Source organism: Vombatus ursinus, unplaced genomic scaffold (assembly GCF_900497805.2).
Source record: "Vombatus ursinus unplaced genomic scaffold, bare-nosed wombat genome assembly UNPS02009975.1, whole genome shotgun sequence".
Lineage (NCBI taxonomy): Eukaryota > Metazoa > Chordata > Mammalia > Diprotodontia > Vombatidae > Vombatus > Vombatus ursinus.
In genome coordinates, this window is record NW_020949753.1 from 6,045,371 (window position 1) to 6,072,147 (window position 26,777).

Here is a 26,777-nt window from a genome sequence, read left to right on the forward strand (position 1 = left end):
CCCTCCATCCCTTATAATTTCTCAGGACATTAATTCTACTCTGACCAATCTCAACCTTCTCCAACTTTAGGTCAATGGTCTGTCATTTCAACTCTGCCCTTACCCCTGCTCATCAACTGCTTTTTCCTTTCTCTTAGCACTGCTCTTCTCTCGACATACTCAGCCCCAGATTACTCCCATCATCCACTTCCTCTGCTCCTATTCTACAACTGCTGAACGAAACTGGAGGAAAAAGCACAAAATACTGACTGGTACTTTACAAATTCATGTTAAACAAACTTAACTGGGACCTCGTGGCATTAAAGTCTCCTTTTATTCCTCCCTAAATGATTCTCTATTATTCTCCAGAGAAGCCATTCCAAATCTTCGGATCATTCCTGAATGGAGTTCCCCACACCTTCCCTTCCTCTCCTCTCTCAGCAGAACACTTTCCCCTTACTTTAGTGAAAAGATTTAGGCCATCTTCTTCTCCCATTCTCTTCTTTCCCATAGACTCTAACAAAGAAGTGACCCATCTCCTACACGGGGACTTGATCCCATCCCCTCCATTTTTTCCAGATCGTACCCTTGATCACCCCCTCTATCTCTATTCAACATCATCCTGTCAATTCTTTTCCTACTGCTTTAAAACAACCCTGAGATTCTCTTCTGACCCCTTGAATCAACTGAAATTGCTCTCTCCAACATTAACTGGCAAATCGAACGTTCTCTTCTCAATCCTCATTCCTCTTCAACTCTCTGCAACCATTTGGTACTGCTGATCAGATCACCCTCTTCTCTTTGACCTTCTCTACTCTTTAGGTTTTCACGACACTTCCTTCTACTGGTTCTCTCCTACCTGTTGGACTGTTCCTTCTCAGTTTCCTTTGCTATATCTTCCTCCAAGGGGACGAGTGACTCCCAAGGCTCTGTCCTGGGCCCTGTCTGCTTTCCCCTTCATACTGCTCCACTTGGTGATCTCATCAGCTCCCAAGGATTCAATTGTTATCTCTATGCTGATGATTCTCAGATCCACTTCTCTGACCCTAACCCCCAGATTCATATCTGATCACGGCCATTTTCAATAAACTCGAGTGCCTCCCTATCACATCCAGGATCAAATATAAACTCCTGTTTGACTTTAAATACCTTTCTAACCTCACCCCTTCCTACTTTTCCTACCTCACTATGCTCCCTGAGCCACCAAACACTGCCATGTCACTTTATGATAACAACAACATACAAATAACATTAACATAACATGCTAATGTTAATATATTATTATAATCCTATTCAATTAAGCCACCTTCTGGTTTAAGCCCTCATCACTTCTGCCTGGGCTACTGCAGCAGACTGAGAGTGGGTCTGCCCGACAGGAGCCTGCCCACTCCTGCCCCTCTTCCAGTCAGCTGTCAAAGTGATCTTTCTAACTGCAGGTCTACACTACCCCTCTACTCAATAATTCCAGTGGCGCCCTATCATCGTTTGCATCAACTATAAAATTCTTTTTAGCATTCAAAGTACTTCATAACGTGGTTCCCTCCTACTTTTCCATTCTTCTTACATCTTCCCCTCCCTTTAATAAATGCTTGCTGACGTGACCGGTCATTTTCATAGATATTATATCCACACATACAATGTCCATGAAAATCACTTAACATATATGGATACAGATGTATTTTCAATAGTGTGAGCTACGATAAATTTTAATTATTTTCAGTCTTCAGTAACTCCTAATTCCAAGTTTTGTGTTCTTTGTGCCCCTCAGTGACTTTCACGTGAGCGTGTAAATACTTACTTCAGCACTTCAAATATTCATGATTTCAATGATACTGGCACACTCCTCAATGACACAGCTTGGAATTCCTCTATGCCTTAATACATTATCTTAGTTTCAATATCTGAAAAAATTATTCACTGCCTGGTGAGGACACCCTCTGAAATACAGTTTATCCACTGGCACAACTGCTTTGTTAGGCCCATACTCAAAAGATTTCCCAGCTTGCTAGAACCTTCCATAAGCATGCTCAGCTGACATAACCTTTAGGAACTCAGGGTCACGAGGATAGCTACTTGGTGCAGTAGATAGAGCACCAGCCCTGAAGTCAGGAGGACCTGAGTTCAAACCCGGCCTCAGAACAAACACTTGACACTTACTAGCTGTGTGACTTTGGGCAAGTCACTTAACCCCAACTGCCTAAAAAAACTGAAAGAACTCAGGGTCACCTCCATACTACAATTAGACACTGGAGTGGACTTTTATGGCAGATGATAAAAAAGTAAATTATTAAAGTTTTTCCAGTTATAAAGTATGATGCTTAAGGCAGAAATATAGGATGTACAGATAGGATTTAACCCTTATATCTCATTTATCTTCTCTCCAGCCACTGCACTCTCAGACCAGAGTATCTCACGTGGCCCAAATACTCATGTGGCCACAACCAGCCTTCCACTTACAACCTGGCCATCTTCTAGTCAGTAGCACTGCTGCACTCTTACCCTCTACTCTACCCTACCCTGTCCAGTTCTGAAGCCATAATCAAAGAAATAATTCTGATATTGCTACTGGAAATGGCATGTTAATCCACCACTCTGAGGCTCCATTCACCATCATCACACTGACTTTCCAAAACAAAATTCCCTTCCGAGCCAACTTAGAGTTGTTAATATGTGTTGATTTCTATTAAAATGCAAGCTCTTTGAGGGTAGGGGCTGTTTTTCTTTTAATTTTATATCCTCAGTGTTCGGCACATAATAAATGTGCTTGACAAAAGCTTCTTCGTTCATTCCTAAGTCAAGCATTTTCATAAAATAAAAATAATGATATAATCTGAGATAGAAATAACATGGGAAATATATTTTTAAAAATATTAACATACTTATTCAAAAACTTGCATATCATATCTGCTACATTTTCACAGTTTTTCTTAGTGGGACAAAAAACCAAGCAGGAATAATTGGGAATAACTTCAGTCACCAAAGCAACTAAATGATCAGGATCCATCTTTTTGAGATTATCAGAATACTGTAAAAGAATAAAAAACAGCCTTAGTTAGTAGTAACATCAGCACTGTCATACTCTTTCACCTTTTCCATCTGTGTTAACTGAAGGCTGATAAAACAGAAAAATGCCTATACAGTGTACAAATTCCTTCATTTCTCTTAAATTATAATTTACTTGACAATTAAATTCTTTTAAAAACTATTTCTAAATGGACTTTTTCACAAGAGAAATTAAAGAAAAAAGCCAATGCTAATTTCAAAACACCACCTTTCAAAAATTCTGAAATCCAATTCAGTGAATATCTATTTTAATATTCTTTAAAACCAACAATAAAATGCAGTCTTCAATACATTTTCACACAGACACATGTTTACTTTTTTTGTATCAACATTTGCATTAAAGAACACACAATTTCACAATTTACAATATAAACATCCACTGTTAAATCTCTGACGATCAACATTACCTTGCATTTAAGGAGACGAGAAAAAGTATAGCCTTTCTCTGCTTTGATGTCAACTTCATAGATAGTATCATTTATTTTCAGATATTCTTTTAACTCGACCTGGAATTTTAAAAGTATAGACACTTAATATAACATATAACCATATATATATGTATGTGTATATATGTATCACATATACATATATGTAAACATATAATCTCATATGTGTACTGGTAAATGGCTATCATTTTATTCGTCACTAATTAATGTTATCACACTATCCACAGTGTATATGCCAAACTTCACCTCTCCTTAGGTCTTATTATTTTCTATGGTTCATGTTCTTTTTTAAAATTCAATTAATTATTTATTTATTTTAGCATTGATTTTGTTAAAATTTTGAGTTCCAAATTCTCTCCTTCCAACCCTTCCTGCACCCATTGAGAAGGCAAGCAATATATCAACTACCCATGTGAAATTATGTAAAACATTTCTATGTTAATCATATTACAGAAAAACAGGCAAGAAAAATAAAGAAAGTGAAAAAAATTATACTTCAATTTGTACTCAGAATTCATCACCTCTCTGAAAGTAGATATATGCTCTAGGTTCTGATAAAGAGGCAGAGTCTCTCCTCGTCCAAGTTAACTACTCCAAAGTGCTGCCTTGGTTCCTATTACTACTAGTAGTTGGACCCCGATCTTATTCTTTTCCTCTTACCTTCAACCTCTCCTAATCCACCACTATCTCTTTCCCCACTACTTATAAAAAAGTTCATTTGTCTCCATCCTTAAAAAAAAGTCTTAATTCAACAAGCGTTTCTTCAACACTTGCAATATGTCATGTGCTATGCTAAGGCTGGGGAAACAAAGAAAGGCAAAAACACTGTCCCTGTCCTCAAGGAGCTCACAGTCTAACAAGGAACAGAACATATAAATGACTATGTCCACGTAAGATATATACCATGTAAATATCAGGTAATCTGAAAGGGAAGGTACTGGCATTGGAGGGAACCAGTAAAGCTCTCTTGCAATAGGTCAAATCTGAATTGAGATTTGAAGGAGGTCAGGAAGCCTAGAGCTTCGTGAAGACGAGAAGCAACAGCACTCCAATATGGGGAAAGAGCCAGTGAAAGGCAGAGTTCAGAGACAGAGTCTCATGTATGAGGACCAGTAAGCAGGCTGACGTGGCTGGACTATAACATAGTGAAGGTATAGTATAGTACAGTTCCGTAAAGTAAAAAAAACCTGAAAAGATTGTAATGGGCCCAGTTGTGAAGGGATTTAAATGCAGAATAAATAATTTTACATTTAAGGTAACAGAGTTACTGAAATTCGAGTAGGGTGGTGATGTGGTCAGATCTGATCATTAAGAAGATTGCTCTGGCAACTTTTTCAGTTTTCCCCTCAAAATTTAGGATTATTTTGTTTCGTGTGTGTGTGTGTATTTTAGTACGCTATTTAGTGTTTAATTTAATGTGTTTAAATTAATGTGATTGTTTGGGGGCAAAAAACTTTTATAAATACAGACAAAATGTCTTTAGTAAACAATATGATCATTATGAACTGTTTTCTGAAAATGGCCAAATTTGATAATGCTCACGTTTATACAAAAATAATATACTGTAGGAAATGTAATCCCATTTATTTTGAATAAAATTTTTTGAACCTGTTTAGATAATGAAAATTGCTAGCTTCTTACCCTTCAGGTACTAATATTAGAGAAAATTTTGAAAAAAGACAATAATACAACCTATCCCAAAAGTCCAAGTGCTATTTTTAGCTGCTCAAATGTAAAACTGCAATAAGACTTTTGGGATACCATGTATATGCACTAAGTATTATTTTCAAATAAAAATAAATAAAATGTCTGTGTAATTTCTTCAAATGTATTTAAGATGACAGTCTAGAAGAGAATTAAATTCAAAACCACATGAAGTCTAAATTTACTTCAGAAAATGCATTACAACTATACAGGCTTATGTCAAAATACTGCTTTCTTCACACACTGACAAGCTAAATAATCTGCACCAGTTTTCTGCCAAATACCACTCAAAAAAAATTAAAATGAAAAGCAGAGTAAAAATAAGTACATACATTTTAACTGAAATGTTACCTCCCCCCACCCCTCCATTCTCCTGGTAAAGTACTTCATATAAGTATCTGAAAATAAGAACTTATGAGTGTTCTCTCTTCCACAAGTACATCTTTGGTTTCCATAATTAGGGGTTTGACAAAAATCCTATACTGACTGTGGAGTTTCTAAACATCACTAAATGATACCACCTGCAGATTCCTCAATAGACATTCTGATCATACTTGCAAATGTTTATGGGCACGTCCAGATTAAGTAAAGGTGATTCCATTGACAGGTAGATGGAACCTGTTGGGGTCCCTAGGACAGTTCCACTCTTCTGGGAGCCCTCAAATAGGAAGCACCCAATTCACAAAAGGCCACCTTAAAAGGCAGGGAGCTTCCTGGGATTCTTTCAGTGATGATCATAATAGAAAATTCTGACCCCTAAGCAAGGTGAGGGTTCAAGATTGAATTTACAATCCAATGGTGTTGGAATAGAAATGAGAGAGGATGTATGACAGTGTCAGAGTAAAGACCACAGGAGAACAGCTCCTAATGGGACAATTCTTTGTTGCCTCCCTTTTCCCTTTATACGTTACTATATTACCAATACTCAAATCATAACATATGCCAAACTCTAAGTGAATATAGTCTTGTTTAATAAAATGAAAACCTTAAACACGTACTGGCCTAAATTTACTAGTATAATAGTCGGCTTTCAGGAATTCTTGTAGTTCTTCAACATTATTTAATGTTGCACTCATGCCAATGATTTGAGTTGTTTCTGAAAAAAAATTGAGGGGAAAAAACATTATTCAGTATGTTTAGAAAAATTGTCAAACTGAGTTTAAAGAGCTATTCTATGCCGTGCTACCACATGACTGATTCCTGAAGAAAGAAACAAAATGTAGGAATATTTCTATCATCTAGATTGAGGTTTTAACATATTCCTTTTGATGAAAAACTTTGCATAATGTATTCCTATTTCCTGCTTTTTAAACAAAGTATATGGAATATAATTTAACTTCTTCCATGCTCATCATTAAAACCAGTTATTGCAACATACATTATTTATACCTACAATGAATAAGATTAATAATACTTAAATTTATACAGAGCTTAAAGGCTTGCAGTGTTTTACATTTACAGATTCAGAGAGCTTTGTAAATTAATTAATGGTGGTCTTTTCTTGTTACGGTATGTAGAGCAAAGGCAGCCACGAAACCAAGCCCATGCCCAGCATGAACTGACAAGACTGAGTGTGACATAGAGTGCCCACAGTGACAAAGGTCCTTTGACATCAAGTTCCATGGCCAAGTGAAACACAGATGTCACATAGGTCAAGAACATCTCCCTGCAGGACTACATTGATGCCAGGCATCTCCCTTCATACTGTGAAGGGTCCTATTCAGCCATGCCCTTCTGGAAGGAACAGTGCCCAAATCGATTTTACTTTTCTTTGATTTTGTCTGTTAGATACTATAACATGAGCAATTTTTCATATACAGCAAACACAGCTTTAGAGAATAACAAATTTTGAAAGTTGTGAAAACTCATTAATGCCATGATAAAGGAACACAACACATAAAGGAATCTAAGTATTACCAGTTTTATGTAATTTTCCAAGTGTGTTATTGAATGTGTGAAAACTAAGTGTGAAACAAGAAGTGCTGTTATATTTTCAAATGTGATTTCCTATTAGAGTTTTGTAACATGGACATATCCCTAATAGTTTCACATTCATGCCATAATCCTTGTCAAGATTCCTAAGTCTTTTAGATACTTATTTTTTTACTTCTGTAAATATAACATGATGTGAGGAATACAATGAGTTGCTTTCAAAAGTCTGTAATTGAAATAAATGCCTAATTTGGTTTGATGACAGTGAGGAAGAGATGAAGAAGCCACAGACTATGAGAAGCAGACAAGGCAGAGAGAAGAAAGCAACAACAGCTGAAAACAGAGAGCAGCAGCCGTGGTAAAGCTTTGATAGAGACAGCCAAGAGATGCCTCGCCAGGGAAGAATGGCAAAGTCAGCAATGAAGAAACAGAAAACACAAGTGCAGTGCAATCAGGGATGAGTCTGCCTAACAGAGAGGTGCATCAGACACGTGGATGAAGATTATTTTTTTTTACGCACTGCCAGATAAAGTTTATTTCTTAAAAAATAATGGCTTACTTTCTATACTTTCACATGTTTTACCTCATTTATCCTCACAACAAATGTATGTGGTGCACAGCTATAATGTGAATTTTGTAAACTGGAAAACAGAGTAGTTATGTGATTTGTCCATTGTCACACAGCTTGTCAGTGGCAGGGTTGGGATTCTTCTATATGCGTGTCTTGATTTCTAATGCAATTCTCTATTCATTGAAATAACAACCACAATTCATAAAATACTTACTGCTGGTATAAAGAATTTTTGCTAGGGTAATTTCCAGTATAGCTCCTCGGCTTCCTTCACCAATCATGTGCAACTGTGAAGCAAAAAAAAAAAAAAGTGTTAAATATATTTCTGATAAAATGGTTTTTATAGTATTTACATAAAATGAATGTATAACTCTAATTTAAAACTCTAGTATGTATATTGTCAGTGGGAAATTAAGAACCTTTAGGGACAACAAGACTTTAGGGATCTTTCCTCAGAACTTGTTATTGTATTCTTTTAAGTCTATGACAATTTTTTAGTGAAATATTCATAGCAACAGGTTTTGTGGTAACAAAGAACTAACAATAAAGTATGTGCCCATAGATTGAGAAATGGCTGAACAAACTGCAGTACATACACATAATGGAATATTATTGTGCTAAAAGAAATGATGAATTCAAAGAATTTAGAGCAGGGGTAGGGAACCTGTGGCCTCGAGGCCACATGTGGCCCTCTAGGTCCTCAAGTGCAGCCCTCTGACTGAACCCAAACTTCATGCAACACAACCCCTTAATAAAAGTGTTTGTTCTGTAAAACTTGGACTCCGTCAAAAAGCCACACCCAAGGACCTAGAAAGCCACACGTGGCCTCGAGGCCACAGGTTCCCCACCCCTGATTTAGAGAAACATGACAAGACTAGTAGGATCTGCTACAGTGAAATAAGCAGAACTAGGAAAACAATCTACAGAGTTATATAAATTATAGAACTTGAGAGAATAAAACAGAGGCCATCACTGAATAATGACAGTCCTAGGCTCTGAAAAGAATGTGAGAAAACACACCCCTCTTCTCTTGATAGAGATGGGCATCTACAGATGTGGAATACTGCAAACACTGCGTGGTGTGGTCGCCGTGTTAGCTGGATTGGCTTAACTGGTGTTCTTTGTTACACGGAAGATTCACTGATGGGGACGGGGAAAGGAGTATAAGAAAAAATGCCTTTGATACTTAAAAAAAGTCATCAATAAAACTTTTCTTAATAATTTAGATAATGTCCAGCAAGTAACCAATACAAATCCAATACAGAGAGGATTACGAATTAAGAATAAGGGCATCTTAAAAATATATGACATGGGGCAGCTAGGTGGAGCAGTGAATAGAGCTATGGTCTTGGAGTCAGGAGGACCTGTGTTCAAATCCAGTCTCAGACACTCAATACTTACTAGGTTATGTGACCTTGGGCAAGTCACTTAACCCTGATCGCCTCACCAAAAAAGCAAAAAAAAAAAATCTATCTATCTATATATCTATACACACACACACACACACACACACACACACATATGTATGTTATATATATGATATATTTGGTATTTCTTTTGCTGTAGTCTGGAGAGATCTATATATAGCTCTGAGGAAATCATTTTTAAAATTACTAATAATGCTTTCTAATAAATTAGGAAAGTATTAACAAACCTCATCTACGACAACTAGACCCAATTCATTAATTCTTCCATCTTCAATTAATGAGTTGACCAGACCATGTGCTTTTTCAATAGTAGCAATATACAAAGATTTTTTTCCTCTTCTTTTAATTGGAGGAAATCTCCCTTTACTTCCAGCATATTCTTCAACATGAAAACCCAGCTCAACTCCAAAACTTGACAAGCTTGAAATCTGCAGCAAATGTTAGGTTTCAAAATGTTAATTAAGAAAACTAAGGGCCCATATATAGTCTCACTAAGACACAAACTAAAAATGTGTGGAAACTTAACCTGAAGTAAGACAAGTAACATCATCAAAAAAATCAACGTGATAGTCTTTGCAAGATAAAGAGAAACTTTAAGAAACCACTTGGTGTATATTTTAAGAGAAAGTTTAAATTCTGAAGTTTAGAAGAGACTTTAAGACTTTCCAAAATAAGTTGTTTAGACATATTCTTCACAAAATTGCTTAGAAAAAGGTCCACTGGCAACAAACAAGCTTCACTCTAAATCCAGAGCTCCATATTAGAATGTCCTTCAGCCAATCCCCAAAGACCAGATGAGGTCCACTGGGCTGTACTGGCTGAGCTTTGTTCTTCACTGGGGTTGAAGGATTTCAAAGAGATGCTAATTACCTAGCAACAATTCACAGATAAGCAGCCCCATGAGGCATTACGTTTAAGGGGACTATTTGATTCCAGAATACAAATAGAGAACAGGGGTAAAAAACAGCTTAGGCCAACTTCTGGCTCAATTTCTATAAATTCGGGCATTGTTCAATTGCTTTCTCTTGTCTCTAGAAGAAGGGAAATAAAGAAGAACTGGCTCCTGAATCAAAGGATGCAGATGTGTCAAATGGTCTCCCTCTAGGACTCTTTGCACTGTAATTGCTATTACTCCAGGAAGACAGACTGTACCTTCCCCAGGAATGGACAAAATTTCTCTAATGAATAAATAGACAGACAAATAAATAAAGACCAAGCTTATCTAAAACCAGAAGTTTGAGGATTCCTAGGAAGGAAAAAAAGAACTGATTCCTCTCTGTTAGGTATGTAGCAGTTCAATTCAAGTCTACTCAAGATGATTTCTCAAACAAGCTTTGATAAAGCCTACTGGGATTCAAATGGAGCTACCTGACCATGCCTTTAAATCCAAATAACTCTAGCTTTCATCTCCTGGCCAATAACAGATCCCAGCCCAAGCCTCCTCTCCTCATTGTTTGGGTTCTAATGGCAACTGTTTCTGTTCTGGCCAGAAACCCTGAGGGTCTTCCCCTTCCAGATTGATTTTTTTTTGAGTAGGCAAACTAGGCTATCTTTTGCCTCATTTCTTGCCTAGCCTTAAATCACTTAATGGGCATTGCCTCAGACAATTTAAAGACCTGGGAAAAACCTTAGCTTAAAAAGGCCAAGGTCTCCCTAGTCCTGACCTATGTCTTGCCACTGGACCCCATGACTGTGGGAGAGTGAGGCTGAAGACTTTGCACAGCTCTGCCTCAACCCAATTCTTTTGAAACTCAAGACATCACCTTCCTGACGTCATTGGTCCTCTTCGAGAATTCAGGACAAACAACAATTCGAGACTCAATAACCTCCAGAGAATAACTAGCATAAGATGACTGAGACTTTGTTACAGATCAGTCAACAAGAATTTATTAAGCACCAAGAAGCAAGCACTGTGCCAAGCCACGGGAGGACAGAGGGAAAGAGGGTTGGACCTCTCAAGTTCCTACCTGCTCTGAAGTTACAACCTCCCAGCGCCAGATGTCAATTTAATTGGGTTTCACTCCCCCAGTTTTTGACAAAAGTCAAAGTTGCCCCCTCGAAGGACCCACTGGCCCTCATACCCTTCTGCTGAGGTGACTCATCTTCAGTTACCTGGCATGGAGACTCAGTTTGCAGGACCCCAGTGAAGGATCAAGTGATGGTGGAGAATAAAGATGATCACCTACCACCACATCCTGCAGCCCTCCCATAGTCCCTATTCCCCTCTACCTTTCCTCTCCATTGTGCCCTCTATGACAGTACAATGGGAAAAAAAGACAATTTTATATTGATAGATTATCAGTCAGGAAAACATTACACATACAAGATGACATAAGCTTCATTTCTATCATTACTATAGGAATAAATAAGAATGAACAAGAAGAAAAAAGTTATCTCACCTTTTCTTGGACAATAGCTACATATGGTAGAATCATCAAAACACTCTTCTGCCTACAAAGCAATTCTTGAAGCATTAAAATCTCAGCTACAAGAGTTTTTCCACCACTGGTTGGCAGTGAATATATTAAATTCTTTCTCTGCTGTAGGCAGGTCAATGTTAAACAAGTATGCTGCCAATCTGTAGAATATAAAAAAAGAAGGGAGTTACCTTTCTCTTCTGTATCTCAGTTCTATCACAAAATAAGTTTCTTTTAAAATGGAGACCAACCAAAATCCAGTATGATAACTCTATGTCAGTAAAAACAGTGCAAATTTTCATTAATATGTTACACAATACAGCACACTATTAAGTCAAATAATTGATTCATAATTTGACCTTGGCTGGGTTGAATTCTATCTCTCTACAATCTATTCTTGTCATTTGAAAAACATTTATTAAGTACCCACTATGCACGAAACTCCCGCTCCGATGGCTCATCAAGAAATTCACGAAGGGAAGTCAAAACAGGCCTTAACAAACTGGCAAGGCCTTGAGTTCAGACTGGACTGGGCCTTCTGCTCTTCTCCCTCTCTCATTCCACATGGTCATCTCCTCAGCTCCACAGGACTCAGATACCATCTCTACACAAAAGATGCTATACCTGTTTATCCAGCCAGCCCTAATCTCTCTTCTGATTTACAGTTTTGAAACTCCAACTTCCTGCTAGACATCTCAAAGTGAATGTCCAACAGACATCTTACATTCAGCATATGCAAAACTGACCTTATTAGCGGGGCAGCTAGGTGGCACAGTGGATAGAGCACCAGCTCTGCAGTCAGGAAGACCTGAGTTCAAATCCAGTCTCAGACACATAAAATTTACTAACTGTGTGACTGCAGGCAAATCACTTAACCCCAAATGCCTCACCAAAACAAAAACAAAAACAAACAACTGACCTCGTTAGCTTTCCCCCTCAAAAGTCCTGGACTGGGTCATAGATCTGCTACTACCTGACTGTCACTGAACTTCTACTGGGCTCATTCTTCTCATCTTTAAAAGAACAGGCTTGGACTATGCAATCTCTGAAGTCTGTCTTCAAGTTCCAACAAGCCTCTCAAACTACTCAGGAAAACAAACTGCATGGGACTTCCACTTGAACCATTTTATACCATTTGGATTACTATACTTACATGCAAATAAAATGGATTTTTTGGAAAATATTCTATCATTCAAGCATTTTATTAAGATGGGCAGTCAAATTTATTCATACAGAGCCTGATCTTAGACAGTTGGTCTTTTTTTAAAAACAAATTACACAAACTAAACATAACTTAAGTTTTCAAATGGAAAAAAAAATCAATTCCCCAGAATTTTCAATAATATAAAATGCTATGAAGCGGCAAAAGAAATAAAAGTAAAGGCTTAAGAATCCTCTAGCTTAATGAAAAACAGCACATAAAAATGAGCCCTAGCCACTAAGTAGATTAGTCTTTTTCAGGAAGCCTAATTTTGCAAGTGAGAAGGAATTCAGAAATTCATTTTTCAGAGAACTATTCACTTAGAGACCATTCTGCCACTTAGTACACTCACAGAAATTACTAGATTCTAAAATTAAAGAATCAGCAAATCTTTGGAAAATTGGTTCATATGAATAGGGGAACAGGTTCACAACTAAACAAGTGATAAGAGAGAGGCAAGATTAAATAGACAATTTTCATCATATACAATTAAAATTTTTGAACAAACAAATCTAGTATCTAATATCAAATGAGTTAATATATGTAAAGTGCTTTGCAAACCTTAAAACTGTCATATAAATGCTAATTATTATTATTAGTACTTAAAATGAGAAGGAAAACTGACTGGTAAATGAGAAAAAAATCTTTACAGCAATCTTCTGTGACACAAGGTTTTGTATCCAAGAAATTGATGCAGATTGCATGTCATCTTGGGCGGGGGGGAGAGAAAATTTAAAACTCAAAATCTTACGGAGGTGAATGTTGAAAACTAAATATTAATTAATTTTAAAAAAAGGAAAAAAAAGGAATTGATTCAAATTTATATTCATTCCCAAGTAGGTAAATAGTAACAACAATAACTGTAACAACTTTCAGATAGCACTTTAAGATTTGCAAAGCACTTTATGTATGTCACTGCATTTGATCCTTTCAACAATTCTGGGAGGAAGATACTGTTATTATTCCCATTTTATACAAGAGGGAACCGAGGCACACAGAGGTTAAGTGACTTTGCCCAGGGTCACACATCCAAAATGTCTGAAGCAGGATTCAAACCTGGGTCTTCCCGACTCAAACTCCAGTGCTTTACGCACTGTGACATCTACCGAAGGATACAAACAGGACGTTTTCAAAAGAAGAAATCTAATCTATCAATAACTATTAAAAATGTTCTAGATCATTATTAATTAGAGAAACGCAAAGCAAAGCAAATCTGCGGTTCTGCCTCACGCCCATCAAACTGACAAAGATGACAAAAAAGGAAAATGACAAACGCTAGCTGGCCTGTGGGGAAACATGCGCTCCAGGGAGCTGCTGAAGGACGCGCGAATTTGTCCAGCCATCCGGACAAAATTGCTAAAATGCTGCATATCCTTTCACCCAGCTACACTTGCTACGTCTATAACCCAAGAGATCAAATAAAGAGGAAAAAAGTGAACCATCTGTGTAAAAATGTTGAAGACAGCTCTTTTCACAGCAGCCTCAAAACTGGAAATTAAAGGCTGTACTCCTATTGGGGAAGTTAAACAAATTACGGTATATGAAGGTAATGCAATATTACCGTGGCTTGGGAAATGACTGTGAAGACCCCTACAAAGCCAATCAGAGTAAAGTGAGCAGAACGAGGAGAACAATTTTTACAGTAAGAACAACATTATATGGTCAAAGGACATGAACAGGCAGTTTTCAGAGGAAGAAACTAAAACTATCTATAGTCATATGAACAAGTGCTCAAAACCACTATTGATCAGAGAAATGAAAATCAAAACAACTCTAAGGTAAACACATCACACCTATCAGATTGGCCAACATGACAAAACAGGAAAATGATAAATGTTGGAGATGTGGGAAAACTGGCACACTAATGCATTGTTGGTGGAGTTGTGAAATGATCCAACCACTTTGGAGGGCAATTTGGAACTATGTCCAAAGGGCTATAAAAATGTGCATACCCTTTGATACAGCAATAGCATTTCTAGGGTTATATCCCAAATAGATCATACAAATGGGAAAAGAATCCATATGGACAAAAAATTTATAGCAGCTCTTTTTTGGTGGCAAAGAATTGGAAATCGAGAGAAGGCCCATCAATTGGGGAATGGCTGAGCAAGCTGTGGTATATGAATGTAATGGAATACTGCTGTGTTACAAGAAATGATGAACAGGCAGACTTCAGATAAACCTGGAAAGACTTGTATGGTTTGATGCTGAGTGAAGTGAGCAGAACCAGGAGAACGTTGTACAGAGTTAACAGCCATGTTGTGTGATGACTAATATTGATAGACCTAACCCTTCTCAGCAATACAAGGATCTAATTCTTTTTTAAAACATGACTAATGTGGGGGCAGCTAGGTGGCACAGTGGATAGAGTACCAGCCCTGGATTCAGGAGGACCCAAGTTCAAATCTGGCCTCAGACACAAAACACTAGCTGTGTGACCCTGGGCAAGTCACTTAACCCCATTGCCTAGTCAAAAAAAAAAACCCAAAACAAAACAAAATGACTAATGTGAAAACATGTTTAATAGGAATGTGTATGTAGAGCCTATATCAGATTGCACCCTATCTTGGGAAGGGAAGTGGAAAGAGAGTGGGAAAAAATTTAAAACTCAAAAGTTTATGGAAGTGAATGTTGAAAACTAAAAATAAATTAATTAAAAAATTTTTAAAAAAGAACAACATTATAGAGAAGGGCAACTTTGAAAGATTTGCAAATTCTGATCAATTCACTATGGAGTCTAAAACACTTAAAATGAAACACTCCACTTACCTTTTGCCCTAGAGGTGATGAACATAAAAATATAGTGAGATATATACATCTTGGGGCATGCATGACCAATGTGAGAATTTGTTTTGCTGGACTATGCATATTTATACTGAGGATTTTATTCAGGTTTTGTTGCTGTCCAATTGGGGGAGGAACAGATTATAAATTAATGTAAAATAAAATTATTTAAAAATAAAATAAAATGCCCCATTCCAAAGTTTTAAAAAAGTAATTCATAGTCTTCCCTTTTGAAAAAATTTCAACACATATTTTTGACATAGTAATTACACATGTGTAAATTTATAAGCAGAGCTAACACACTTCTACTATAATTAAAATTGCTACAAGACAAAGGTAAATGTGAGTAATATAGTTATTACACAGGTCAAATTTATCTTAAAAAAAAATAAAAGATTTATGAGATCCTATGTGCATCACATATGGCCATCAATATATGGGCCACCACTAACTAGCTGTTTGGCCCTGGGCAAGTCATTTAACCTCAATTGCCTAAAAATAAAAAAATAAAAATATATGGGCCACATACTAACATCAGTAACTTAAAAGGCAGAGGAGGGGCAAGAGATTAAACTAGCAGCCAATGAGCTCCACCTATTGCATGACCTCCTCTGCCTGGCCCAAAAGGGAAATGACACGGTAACCTCTAACAACCGAGCTATGGGGAAAAAGGGGAGATAATGGATGTAAAGAGAAGGACCAAAGCAGGGACCTCTCTGCTATAAGACTCCACGGTGTTTAGGAAAATGCCCCTAGCCATGCCTTTCTTCAAAGAGATAGGACTCACACAAATCAAACTGAGAACAATATAAAACCACATGTAATTAAATGCTAAATTCTATGGTACTTCTTATGAATAATATAAAAAGTTCTAAAGAAAGGAAAAATCAATGTAGGCTGCCCATGGAGTCAACAATGGATGGCAAATGTACATTATTTAGTAAAAAAAAGAGTAAAACGTGATTTAAGAACTACAAAAATTTAAATACCACTAAAGGGAAATGGCACCATACTCCAGGGGCTAGCCTTGGAGTCAGTAAGACCTGCCTTTGTCACATACTATAAATGCTGTAACTTCTCAATGCCACCAAGCAAGTTTCTCAGATTATGACTACAGAGAAGCTGCTGAAGTGCGCTGGAGGTGCCCTACAGAGTGTTTCCACATGGGTGAAGTCACAGATCTACTCCTACTCCTCAAACTCTTTTAAAAAAAAAAAAAGTGGAAGTGAGCTAAGGGGGAAGAGAAGGGCAACTGAGTTATATTACTGGTAACGGTTAATAAATTATTTTGTTTCATTACAAGTATTTGTCATAAACACGTCTGCATCATCGTTACTAGGAAAACAATGGGCTTACCATATAATTTTTTAATCCCTTTGTATTGTACAAACAAGTCTCTAACTTTGCTGGGTAATGAATAAAAAGGACCTAGGTCATCAGAAGAAGATTCCATTGTCCTCTTAGCAACATTAATCTCTTCAGATAGGATAGCTTCTTTCAGTTGCTTCCTCTTAGAAAACTTGGGTGTCTGGGCTTTGGCATTTCCTGTCATGGCACTTTTCAAACGATCTTTAAGGCTTCTTCTCCTGCTTGGATCAGATTCTGTGCTCTTAGGAGACAATTTTTTCTTTTCCTGGGGCTGTTCCACAGGTATTTCATTCAAATTCTGGTGTGAAGGTAGGGGATAACTTTCTTTAGCAGAGGGTTTATTCAAATCACTGGTAGAGTCCTCTGTTTTTTCCAAATATAAAGCCTGTGAGCACGGCACATCATATAAAAGGTCATCTCCAGGTTCGATGGTCACATTTTCTTGCAAACTCAAAGTCTTTGGGGAATGGCAGTAATCCCGAGTTCTAACTTCAGTCAAGTTACCATCAGTGGCAATAATTTCAGATTCACTGGTCTCTGTGCTTTTTGAACAAGGCTTGTCAAAAGCAGGTTGTGCAGTAATTATTCCACACTCAGGAAACTGCATATATTTTTGTTCTAAATCGTCTACGTGAGCTAAAAAAGAGTTTTCGGCAAAACTATCATAACCATCACACATGTCCTCTTCACCTCCATTATGCTGAAAAGAAAACAAAGGTATTTATCAATGTTAAACCAACATTTATTCATAATATATTAGCCTGAAGAAATGACAATCATAAAAATAAGTTTTTAAATCCTCTGGAAAAAAGTATTTCAGCAATATATAATTATTCTGACCAGAAACACGAAGTCATCTCTCTCACAAAAGTTTGATATATAAAGTACAACTGATTAATTTTGAAAGCTGTGAAATATATTGAAAATTCCCTGAATACTCCTGACCAAAGGTAAAGGCAGTTGAAAGACTAAATTGCCATAGAAACCCATCTAATTAGATTTTGTGGTGCTATTAGTGTTTATTTAACTAAACATTACAACGCAGAAGAAAAAATCATATTAAAAAAATAAACCATAAGTAGTAATAAGAAAAGTCTTATTAACTTATAATCAAAAGAAAATGGAAAACCAACAAAATGAGATTTAATTTGGATATATACCAACAAAATTACTTAGCTAACGTAGAGAAAGACGAGGAAAATAAGAGAACAACACAAGGTTGTTAATGTTTTAGACCTAAATAGTTAGCTACCAATTTATTTTCCAGTTAGCTAAATGGAATCCTAACCCCTAGATCACTAGATCAGCTAGAGGGCTCAGTGGATAGACATAGTCAGGAAGAACTAAATTCAAATCCAAACACAGATACTTTCTAGTAGTCTGACTTTGGGCAAGTCACTTAATCTCTATTTGCCTTAGTTCATGAGAGAAGGAAATGGGAAACCTCTCCAGTATCTCTGTTAAGAAAATCTCATAACGGGGTCACAAAGAGTCAGATAACAACAATCCCTAATTAGATTTAAAAGCATGCAACTCTCCCAAATATGCAATTAATTCTCTTTTTAAAAGTGAGGCTGGGAATAGGAGAAATCTAAGAAAAATGAAATGTAAAAAAATGACCAGAAGTATAGTCAAATGATTTTCAATGGCATATGTAAATACCAAACAACATTTCCTTACAGTCTAGTTTTTTGTTGTTCAGTCATTTTAGTTGTGTCCAACTCTCCATGACTCCATTTGGGGTTTTTTAGGCACCAAGATTCAGACACAACTCAAACGACTGGACAACAACAAAAAATTACTGGAGTGGTTTGCCATTTCTTCTTCAGCTCATTTTACAGATAAGGAAACTGAGGGTTAAGTGAGGCAGACAGGGTTAAGTGACTTGTCCAGGGTCACACAGTTAGTAAGTGTCTGAGGCCGGATTTGAACTCAGAAAGATGAGTCTTCCTGACTCTAGGCCCAGCACTCTATCCGCTATGCCATCTAGCTGCCCACAATATAATTAGACTGTATTTTTTACACTACAAAAAACAGTCTTGAATATCAATATTGGTGACACCTAACAACTTCAGTACTACTTTCTTGGTGTTATCAAATTCAAGGTTGTTACTATTGTCTGCAACAGAATTAGAAAAATGGTCAGTTACATTCAGGAAATATACTTATTAAGAAACCTAGGATATGTAATGCTCTGTTAACATCTTTGAAGTTCAAAATTAAATGTATGTATATTGTAATCATACATGTCAAGGGAAAACAACTGAAGGATTCATCATTTCTATGGCCTAAGATTCATCATCCAGTGATCAACCTGAGTGATTGAGGAGCGAGCTTTCTTCTACTTAGCTATGACCCTAGTCATCAAAAAGGAGTCTCTTGGAAAGCTGCTCAAAGGTTTTCCAGTAAGAATGAAATTTAGATATAAGGAAATGCTCTTTTATCATGTGGGTATGTATATACTGAAAGGGACACAAAAAGGATATTGGTGTGTGAATCACAGAGAAAAGCAAATAGTCCTAAGAAATGAAAACAAATAGTTCTAAGTAGTTCTCAGTTAAAGGTACTAAAAAGACCGTGAGAAAGCAGCTCCTTTTTGAGACATTGTGCATGATGAGAAGGGAGAAAGTATACAGCACCTACTATGTTCTAAGCACTTTACAAATACTACCTCCTTTGATCCACACAACAACCCCTGAAATAGGTGTTATTATTATCCCCATTTTACAGTTGTAGAAACTGAGGGAAACATTTAAATTACTTGTCCAGTGTCATACAGCTAGTATCAAAGGCCATATCTGAACTGTGCCACCATGCTGTCTGACAGCTATAATGGACTGTTTTCTAATAAACAGGACTTTTTAGAACCTGGATGTTTATTAACTGGGAAACTCAGAATCAAAGAGCTTTTTTGGATACAAGACTATATAATATTGGACTATAGGATTATATCGCAATAAACTGTGTCCTACATCACAAAAATGTGGATTTGGGTTCTCCTCCTAAATTAGAGATGGGTCACTACACATAATGAAGCCTAACCTGAAGCACTGAGGGCAGGAGTGAGAGCAGAGAAGCTCTTTGGCAGAAAACATGCCAGAAGCTAAAGGAGCTGAAAGACTGACATGCTGCAAGTGATGACTTGAGGCTCTACTGGTCTGATTTTAGGAAATTTCTGATATTTGAAAGAAGCAGTGAGAAGAAAGGAGAATCCTCTACTGTAGGAGAAGAGCTGGTTAGAAAAAAATGCTGCTTCCTCTCTAGTGCCATTTTTAGTTTGAGATAGGTAATCTGGGTTATTTGCCCTAATAGGCTTGAAGGGAAAAACCCCTCAAAAGGCTATAGAGAAGATCTGAACAGTTTTGTAAATGCCAGGATTGATTTCCACTAAAAGGCTGTCATCTGCTTCAGAACCTAGGGGAACAGACCTCTTCTCAAAATACTGGCAAATAGCACTAAGACAACAATAAGGATAGGCAAATAGGAGATAAAACTATCTGAGTTTGCTAACTGACCTGATGGTTTACTTACAAAATCCCATGATGATGCAGGTCACAAAATAAACCCACACAAATCAATAGCATATCTACATAATGATAATAAAAATCCAAGAAGCACACAAAATATCTATATAGATTTAATTACAAAGCGTACCTTAATGAAATAAAGAACTTAAATAACTTTTAAAATATTCTGTGCTCATGGATCGGCTGTGTCAATATAATAAAATTAAAACACTACCAAAATTTTAATGTTATGTCAATCAAACTATCAAAGGGATATTTTGTGGCACTGTAAATAAATGGAAAGATTCATTTGGAGAAACAAAAAAGCCAAAATATCAAGGCAGGTATAAAGAAAGACTAATTCCAGACCTCAAACTATATTATAAAGCAGCAGTCATCAAAACCATTTTGTACCGGGGGGGGGGGAGCGGGAGGAAGAATCCATGTAACAGATGAACAAAGAAGAATCAGAAACAGTGGAACGAAATAATCTCGTGCTTAATAAATCAGAAAATATGAATTAATTAGGAAAGCATTTGATTTAAAAAATAAACTCTTGGGAAAATAGGAAAATGTTCCATCATTCTTATGGCACAATATTCCATTATACTAAAAGCAGTCTGGTAGAAATTAGGCATAGACCAACATTTCATACTACAGTACACAATAAATTCAAAATGAGTAAGTAGCTTTAATATTAAAAATCTTAACATTAAAGAAAAGTGAAGCATATCTACCTTTCATTTCATTCAAGAATATTAGATGTAGAGGAGGCAGGTCTTTGCTATCTAATCCTAATTTCCAATATATTTGTAATACATAAAGGAATAGGGGGCATAGCTGTATTCTCACAGGCCAGCACAATTCTTGGTAGAATTGTAATTGAGGGGTTGGAAAGGGCTCTAGAGATGAGGTTCTTAACCTAAGGGCCTAGAATTTGTAATTTTTTTATTCTGATAGTTTGCCAAGAAAACTCCAAGTGGGAGTTTTCGTCCAAGAGCTGGACATGACTAAAACGACTGGAAAAAAAATAAAAAAAGATAATCTGTCAACAAATGGTTTATTAAACACCTACTATGTGCCAGGTACTGTGCTAAGCACTGGAGATACAAAGACAGGCTAAAGTCAGTCCTTGCCCCCAAGGAGCTCATCATCTAATTGGGGAGACAACATGCAAACATTAACAAGCTACATACAAAATAAACTGGAAATAATCAAGAGGGAAGGCACTAGAATTAAGAGATCAGGAAAGGCTTCCTGTTAATGGTGAGATTTTAGCTGGGACTTGAAAGAATCCAGGAAGCAGAGATGAGAGAGAAGAGCATTCCAGGCATGGGAGATAACAGCCAGTGAAAATGACTTGAGTTGGGAGATAGGTGTTTTGCTTGAGGAACAGAGGTCAGTGTTCTTGGACAGAAAAGTATGGTGGAGAGGCTGGAGGAGCAAATTATGAAGGGTTTTGAATGCCAAATAGGATTTTATATTTTATCCTGGAAACAATAGGGATCTGCTGCTTATAGAGCAGGTGAACTGACATGGTTAGACCTGAGCTGTAGGAAGATTGCTTTGACAGCTGAGTAAAAGGTGGATTGAAGAGGGGAGAGACTTGAGTCAGGGAAATCAATCAGCAGACTACTGACAATGGTCCAGGAATGAAGTGCTAAGGTCCTGCACCATGGTGGTGGCAGTGTCAAAGGACAGAAGGGAGTGTATGTGAGAGATGTTACAATGGTAAACACAACAGGTCTTGGCAACAGATTGGATATGGAGAGTGAATGGCACCAAGAAGTCCATGATCACACCTAGGTTTCAAGCCAAGTGGGAGCATGGTGGTACCTTCAACACTAACAGGCAAATCTGGAAAAGGAAAGCCTTGGAGGGGAAGACACTAAGTTCAGTTTTGGACACGTTAAGTTTAAGATGTCTACAGGACATCCAGTTTGAGATATCAGATAGGCAGTTAGAATGCAAGATTGAAAGTCCGCAGAGAGAGTGAAGCTGGATATGTAGGTCTGAGAATCATCAATTTAGAGATAATGCTGCTAGTGAGATCATCAAGTGAAACAGGACAGAGGGGAGAAGGCGGCCCAGGACAGAATCCCAAGGAAGAACTACTATTAGCTGCTTGATCTGGATGAAAATCCACTAAAGGAGACTGAAGACTGGTCACATACTAGTGGGAAAAGAACCAGGAAAGAGCAGTGTCATAGAAGAGAGTGGGAGTAATTTGACTGAGAGATCAAAGAGGTCAAGAAGGATGAGGATTGAGAAAAGGCCATTAAATTTGCCAGCTTGGTGGCACAGTGCCAAGTCTGGATTCGGGAAGTCTCATCTTCCCCAGTTTCAATCTGACCTCAGACACTTACCAGCTGTGTGATCCTGGACAAGTCACTTAACCCTGTTCTTCATCTGTAAAATGAGCTGGAGAAGGAAATGGCAAACCACTCCAGTATCTTTGCAAAGAAAATCTCAAATGAGGTCATGAAGAATCAGGCAGGACTGAAATGACTGAACAACAACAGTGTAACTTTGGAGAGAAGAGTTTCAGATGAATGAATAGGTTAAAAACCAGACTGCAGAGAGTTAAAAGAGTGAAAGGAAAGTGGAGACACCTTTCTGTGCATGGCCTTCGCTAATATTTAGCCACAAAGGTGAGGAAAGATATGGGATGATAGCTAACTGGAGTCAAATGAGGGTTTTTTAAGAAGGCGGTAGACACAGACATGTTTGTGGGCAGGAAGGAAGCAGCCTATAGACCAGAAAATTTTGAAGATAAGTGAGAGAATAATGAAGACAAAATGCACCTAAGGGCATTTGCATGGCAAGAAGAGCCACTTCCTCAACTCAGACAGGAGTACAAGAAGCAGTGGCAGAAAACATCTGGATGATGTCAGTAAAGAACGGGAGAAAAAGGAGCTCTTGGTGAGTGACTTCTAATTGTTCCATAAAATATAAAGCAAGGTTCTTGGCCAAGACAGCGGGTAAGGCGGAGCCACAGGATGTAAAAAAATGTGTAAGATGCACCGAGAAGGGAGGCGAACAAGGACCGTCTTGCTGCAGGAGGGGCCAGCTGAGATGATGTGACATGAATCTGAGTGCCCAGCTCGCAGGTTTTCGTGCTTTTCTCCAGCTTCATGCAGGAGCACACGCGTAGGAGGGAAAGCAGCAGGCAGTGGGAATGGTCCAAGGCAAGGGTTGATGGGTAGGATGACTCGGGCGAAGAGGACCAAGGTTCACCAAGGATCAGGATGGAGAAAGGGCGAGGCTGCATCCAGTGCAGGGGTGGCCTGGGAGAGAGAAGGGTCGGGGGTCCCGGTGCGGATGAAGAGCGGGTTTGGGGGTGCCCGGCACGGAGGTGACATTGCAGCGCCTGAGCTCGGAGGAGGGAACGTCAGGGGCTCTGACACTGCTTTGTCACCTCCGTGACCATCGTCGCGCGGGGCCAAGGCCGGTGGAGAGTGGAATGAGTAAACTGAGGCAGGGAGAGGCGAGTGTGCGGGGAATCCGTGTGTAATAAGCATGCTCAGGTCCCACTGCAAGGGCAGGAGAGGAGGGAGAGGCCGGACAGCGGCGGCAGGTACGGCCTGGGAGGCCCCGGGGCAGCAGCAGCGACCGCGGGGCGAGGGGGAGGGGCGGAGCGGGGCGTGACCGCATCTCCCGGACCCGAATCGCCTTGCGCTTCTCCGGGCGGGCGGCGTGAGGAGACCCCCGGGCAGCCTCGGCCTCCCGCGCCCCGGGGGGCCCTACCTCGGGGCGCTCCGGGCTCCCGCTCCGCCGGCGCCTCCTCCCCTCCTCCGGCTCCTCGCCCGGCTCCAGAGGGCCAGCGGCGGCCGTCTCTCTCAGGCTGCGGCGGCTCCTCTTGCGGGTAGATACCCGCCTGCGAATGCCCGAGCCGGTGCCCTCCATGGCCCGGGGGCTTCGGGACCAGAGCCGGGCGAGGCCCCGTACGATGCCCGGGAAGCTAAAGGCGGGACTAACACCCTGAGCTTGGAAGGCGGGACACCAGCTCCTGAGCGGCGGAGTCCGCGCATGCTCAGAAGCCACCCCCGACTCGCCTACGGTGGAGGAAATATTCTGCACGTGCGCAATGAGAGTCTCATGACGTCATCAACTCTCGCCTTCTCTGCCGACCGGCTCAGCCTGAGCGCAATTACATCCGGTCTTGGCCCGGCAAAGTGAACCGTGAACCGGAAGGGATCGCTCCGGCCTGATTTTTGAGCGAGGGAAGGAAGGTTGTTGGGCTCGCCGTGGCGGGCCCGCTGGGTTCTCTTGCTTTTGGGAGGGAGAAGCTAATCATGCGTTTGGGAAGTGCGTGCATTGCCCGCGCTAGCCGCGGGGTTCAGACTGGTAAGCGCCCCCTCCCTCGGCTTTGGGGATCCCCGGCTCTTCCTGAAATGTCGAGAGCTGCGGTTCCGGGGGGCGGGCTGGGGAAGTGACCCGGCATTCAAGGCTCAGCCTGACTTGACCTACACCTGCGGGCCTCGGGCGATCCTCCGCATTCATTGGTCACCCATTTGCCCCGGGCCAGGCGAGGCGGCTCGGGGGTGCGGTGCATGGGTGCATGGAGTGCGAGGCCAGGACGTAGGAAGACCCGAATTCAAATGCGGCCTCAGAGCTTACAGCGGTGTGACCCTAGACGAGTCACAACCTCTGTCTCCCTGCCTTTAAGTCATCTGCAAAATGGAGATAATAGTAATAATAGTAAATAGTTCTAATAATAGAACCTGCCTTCCAGCTTATTGAATTGGATGAGCAATATGTAAAGAGCCCCGCACATAGTAGGGCCTCGATGCGTGCCTATTCCTTCCCAGTACACATTTTGTAGGAACTTTTATGTGTCCACACCGCCTCCCCTTCAGTTCGTTTAGGACAGGGACTGGTTTCTTTGTTGGTTTTTGTAGTAGGTGCTTAATAAATTATTGGTGAATTAAAAGCTCCACGATCCTGTGGCATTCCAACCCTTCACTCAGCACAGTGCCTGACACGTAGTAGGCACTTTAGTGCTTCTTCCCATCCCTCCTCACAACTCTAGCCCTCTTTAATGTCCCTGGCTGCCCCCCATGCCTGGGGTGCTCCCTGGCTAAGTCCTAGCTGAAAGGCCACCTTCCACAGGAAGCCTTCCCCATTCACTCCTAATTCCAGTGCCTTAGCTATGTGGATCATCTACCACTTGTCCTGTATGTGGCTTGTTTGTCCATAGTCATTTGCATGTTGTCTTTTCTATTAGATTGGGAACACCTGGAAAGCAGGGACTACCCTTTACATTTCTTTGTATCCCCAGTGCTTAGCACAGTGCCTGGCACATAGTAGGCCCTTCATGTTTATTGACTGAAGGTTCCCCAGTGCTTGCACTAGGACTATAATATCAGACAATACAATCAAGTTGGTCTTATTGCCCCTCCCTTTATTTTTCTCTTTATCAGATGGCCGGGACCCTTCTTTGTCAAAATTTGCCCTAGAAAAGGTTTTGCATTCATTATTTGTGCCGAGGTATTCAACAAACTGGTATAAATTTAATTCAGTCTGGGTTACTTATCACAGAAGTATCTGCCAATTCCAGGCAGTGAACTGATGAAGGGAAATTATTCCTGGATTAGGACCTCTCTTTGGGTGCATCTGGACTTAACACTCTTACCTTACTTGGCATAAAAGGGGTTTGGTCCAGACTGCTAAAATAGTTGTAAAACATTACTACTTTTCCTCGTGACTCTTTTTTTTTTAAGGTTATTAAAGGTATAGTTAACTAAGTAATTGCTCTTTGCTGTTTTCTGTTTAATTACAGTACTTTGGAGAAGTTGTTCCCAGTATAAACAGGTGGCCACTAATGAAGACCTGGTAAGAAAGATTGTTGAATTTCAAGTTCCCCTGACTTTTGCAAATGGGATTAAACTCTCCTACTATTGCTATTTGAATAAAGGGCTCAGTTATATAGGAAACTAAGTTTTTTTTTTAAATCCTTTATAACAAGACTTGTTCTCAGTATATTGCATGATTTCTTAAGCTGTATTAGAGGCATGAATAAGAATTCTGTGAGAGAATATCAATGTCAATTTTTTTCTCGAAATAATTGAATGTAAAATTACGTATTATCAAAAATGGTTATTGCTGACACTTTTCAGTGTGAAAGTAGGAATAGCTTTCTTGATTTTACTCCAAAGATTTCCCCTCTCCTATGCTTCCAACACTAGAGTTTCAGTTCAATAAATATTTTGTGCAAAGTAATGTGCTAGGTGCATTGGTTGTACTATATATTCAGTAGCATTTACTAAGCAAGTTAGTTTCAGAAACTGCTTTGATTCAGATCCTGCCCCTGACACTTTCCAGCTTTGTAAAATTTTGTCACTTAATCCCTATGGATCTCAGCTTTCTCATTTGTAAA

The 26,777-nt window shown here is 39.2% G+C and overlaps 2 protein-coding genes across 8 annotated transcripts in view; one reads left to right on the top strand and one right to left on the bottom strand.

Annotated features, from left to right (window-relative positions):
• Positions 1 to 24,324, bottom strand: part of HELQ (helicase, POLQ like) — a 58,694-nt gene extending 34,370 nt beyond the window's left edge. For 4 of the 7 annotated variants that reach the window (XR_003568365.1, XM_027853441.1, XM_027853442.1 and 1 more), the window contains exons 1-8: positions 24,146 to 24,324; positions 16,881 to 17,592; positions 11,522 to 11,700; positions 9,350 to 9,550; positions 7,910 to 7,982; positions 6,191 to 6,288; positions 3,450 to 3,548; positions 2,859 to 3,004 (exon numbers count right to left, since the gene is read on the bottom strand). Coding sequence is in view for 6 of the 7 variants with exons in the window: in XM_027853441.1 (XP_027709242.1) it covers positions 2,859 to 3,004; positions 3,450 to 3,548; positions 6,191 to 6,288; positions 7,910 to 7,982; positions 9,350 to 9,550; positions 11,522 to 11,700; positions 16,881 to 17,592; positions 24,146 to 24,304 (1,667 nt within the window). In the remaining variant the exon portion in view is untranslated. Of the gene's footprint in view, positions 1 to 2,858; positions 3,005 to 3,449; positions 3,549 to 6,190; positions 6,289 to 7,909; positions 7,983 to 9,349; positions 9,551 to 11,521; positions 11,701 to 16,880; positions 17,593 to 22,764; positions 22,791 to 23,202; positions 23,320 to 23,422; positions 23,639 to 24,145 lie in introns of those variants that run through there. The other 3 variants (XM_027853440.1, XM_027853444.1, XM_027853443.1) reach the window with 3 other exon arrangements.
• A 288-nt stretch (positions 24,325 to 24,612) lies between these two features.
• MRPS18C (mitochondrial ribosomal protein S18C) overlaps positions 24,613 to 26,777 on the top strand; it is a gene marked incomplete at its 5' end in the record, with an annotated part of 4,959 nt that continues 2,794 nt past the window's right edge. Inside the window, 2 exons of the mRNA XM_027853397.1 lie at positions 24,613 to 24,745; positions 26,181 to 26,321. Of these exons, the coding sequence (XP_027709198.1) occupies positions 24,613 to 24,745; positions 26,181 to 26,321 (274 nt within the window). The remainder of the gene's footprint in view (positions 24,746 to 26,180; positions 26,322 to 26,777) is intronic.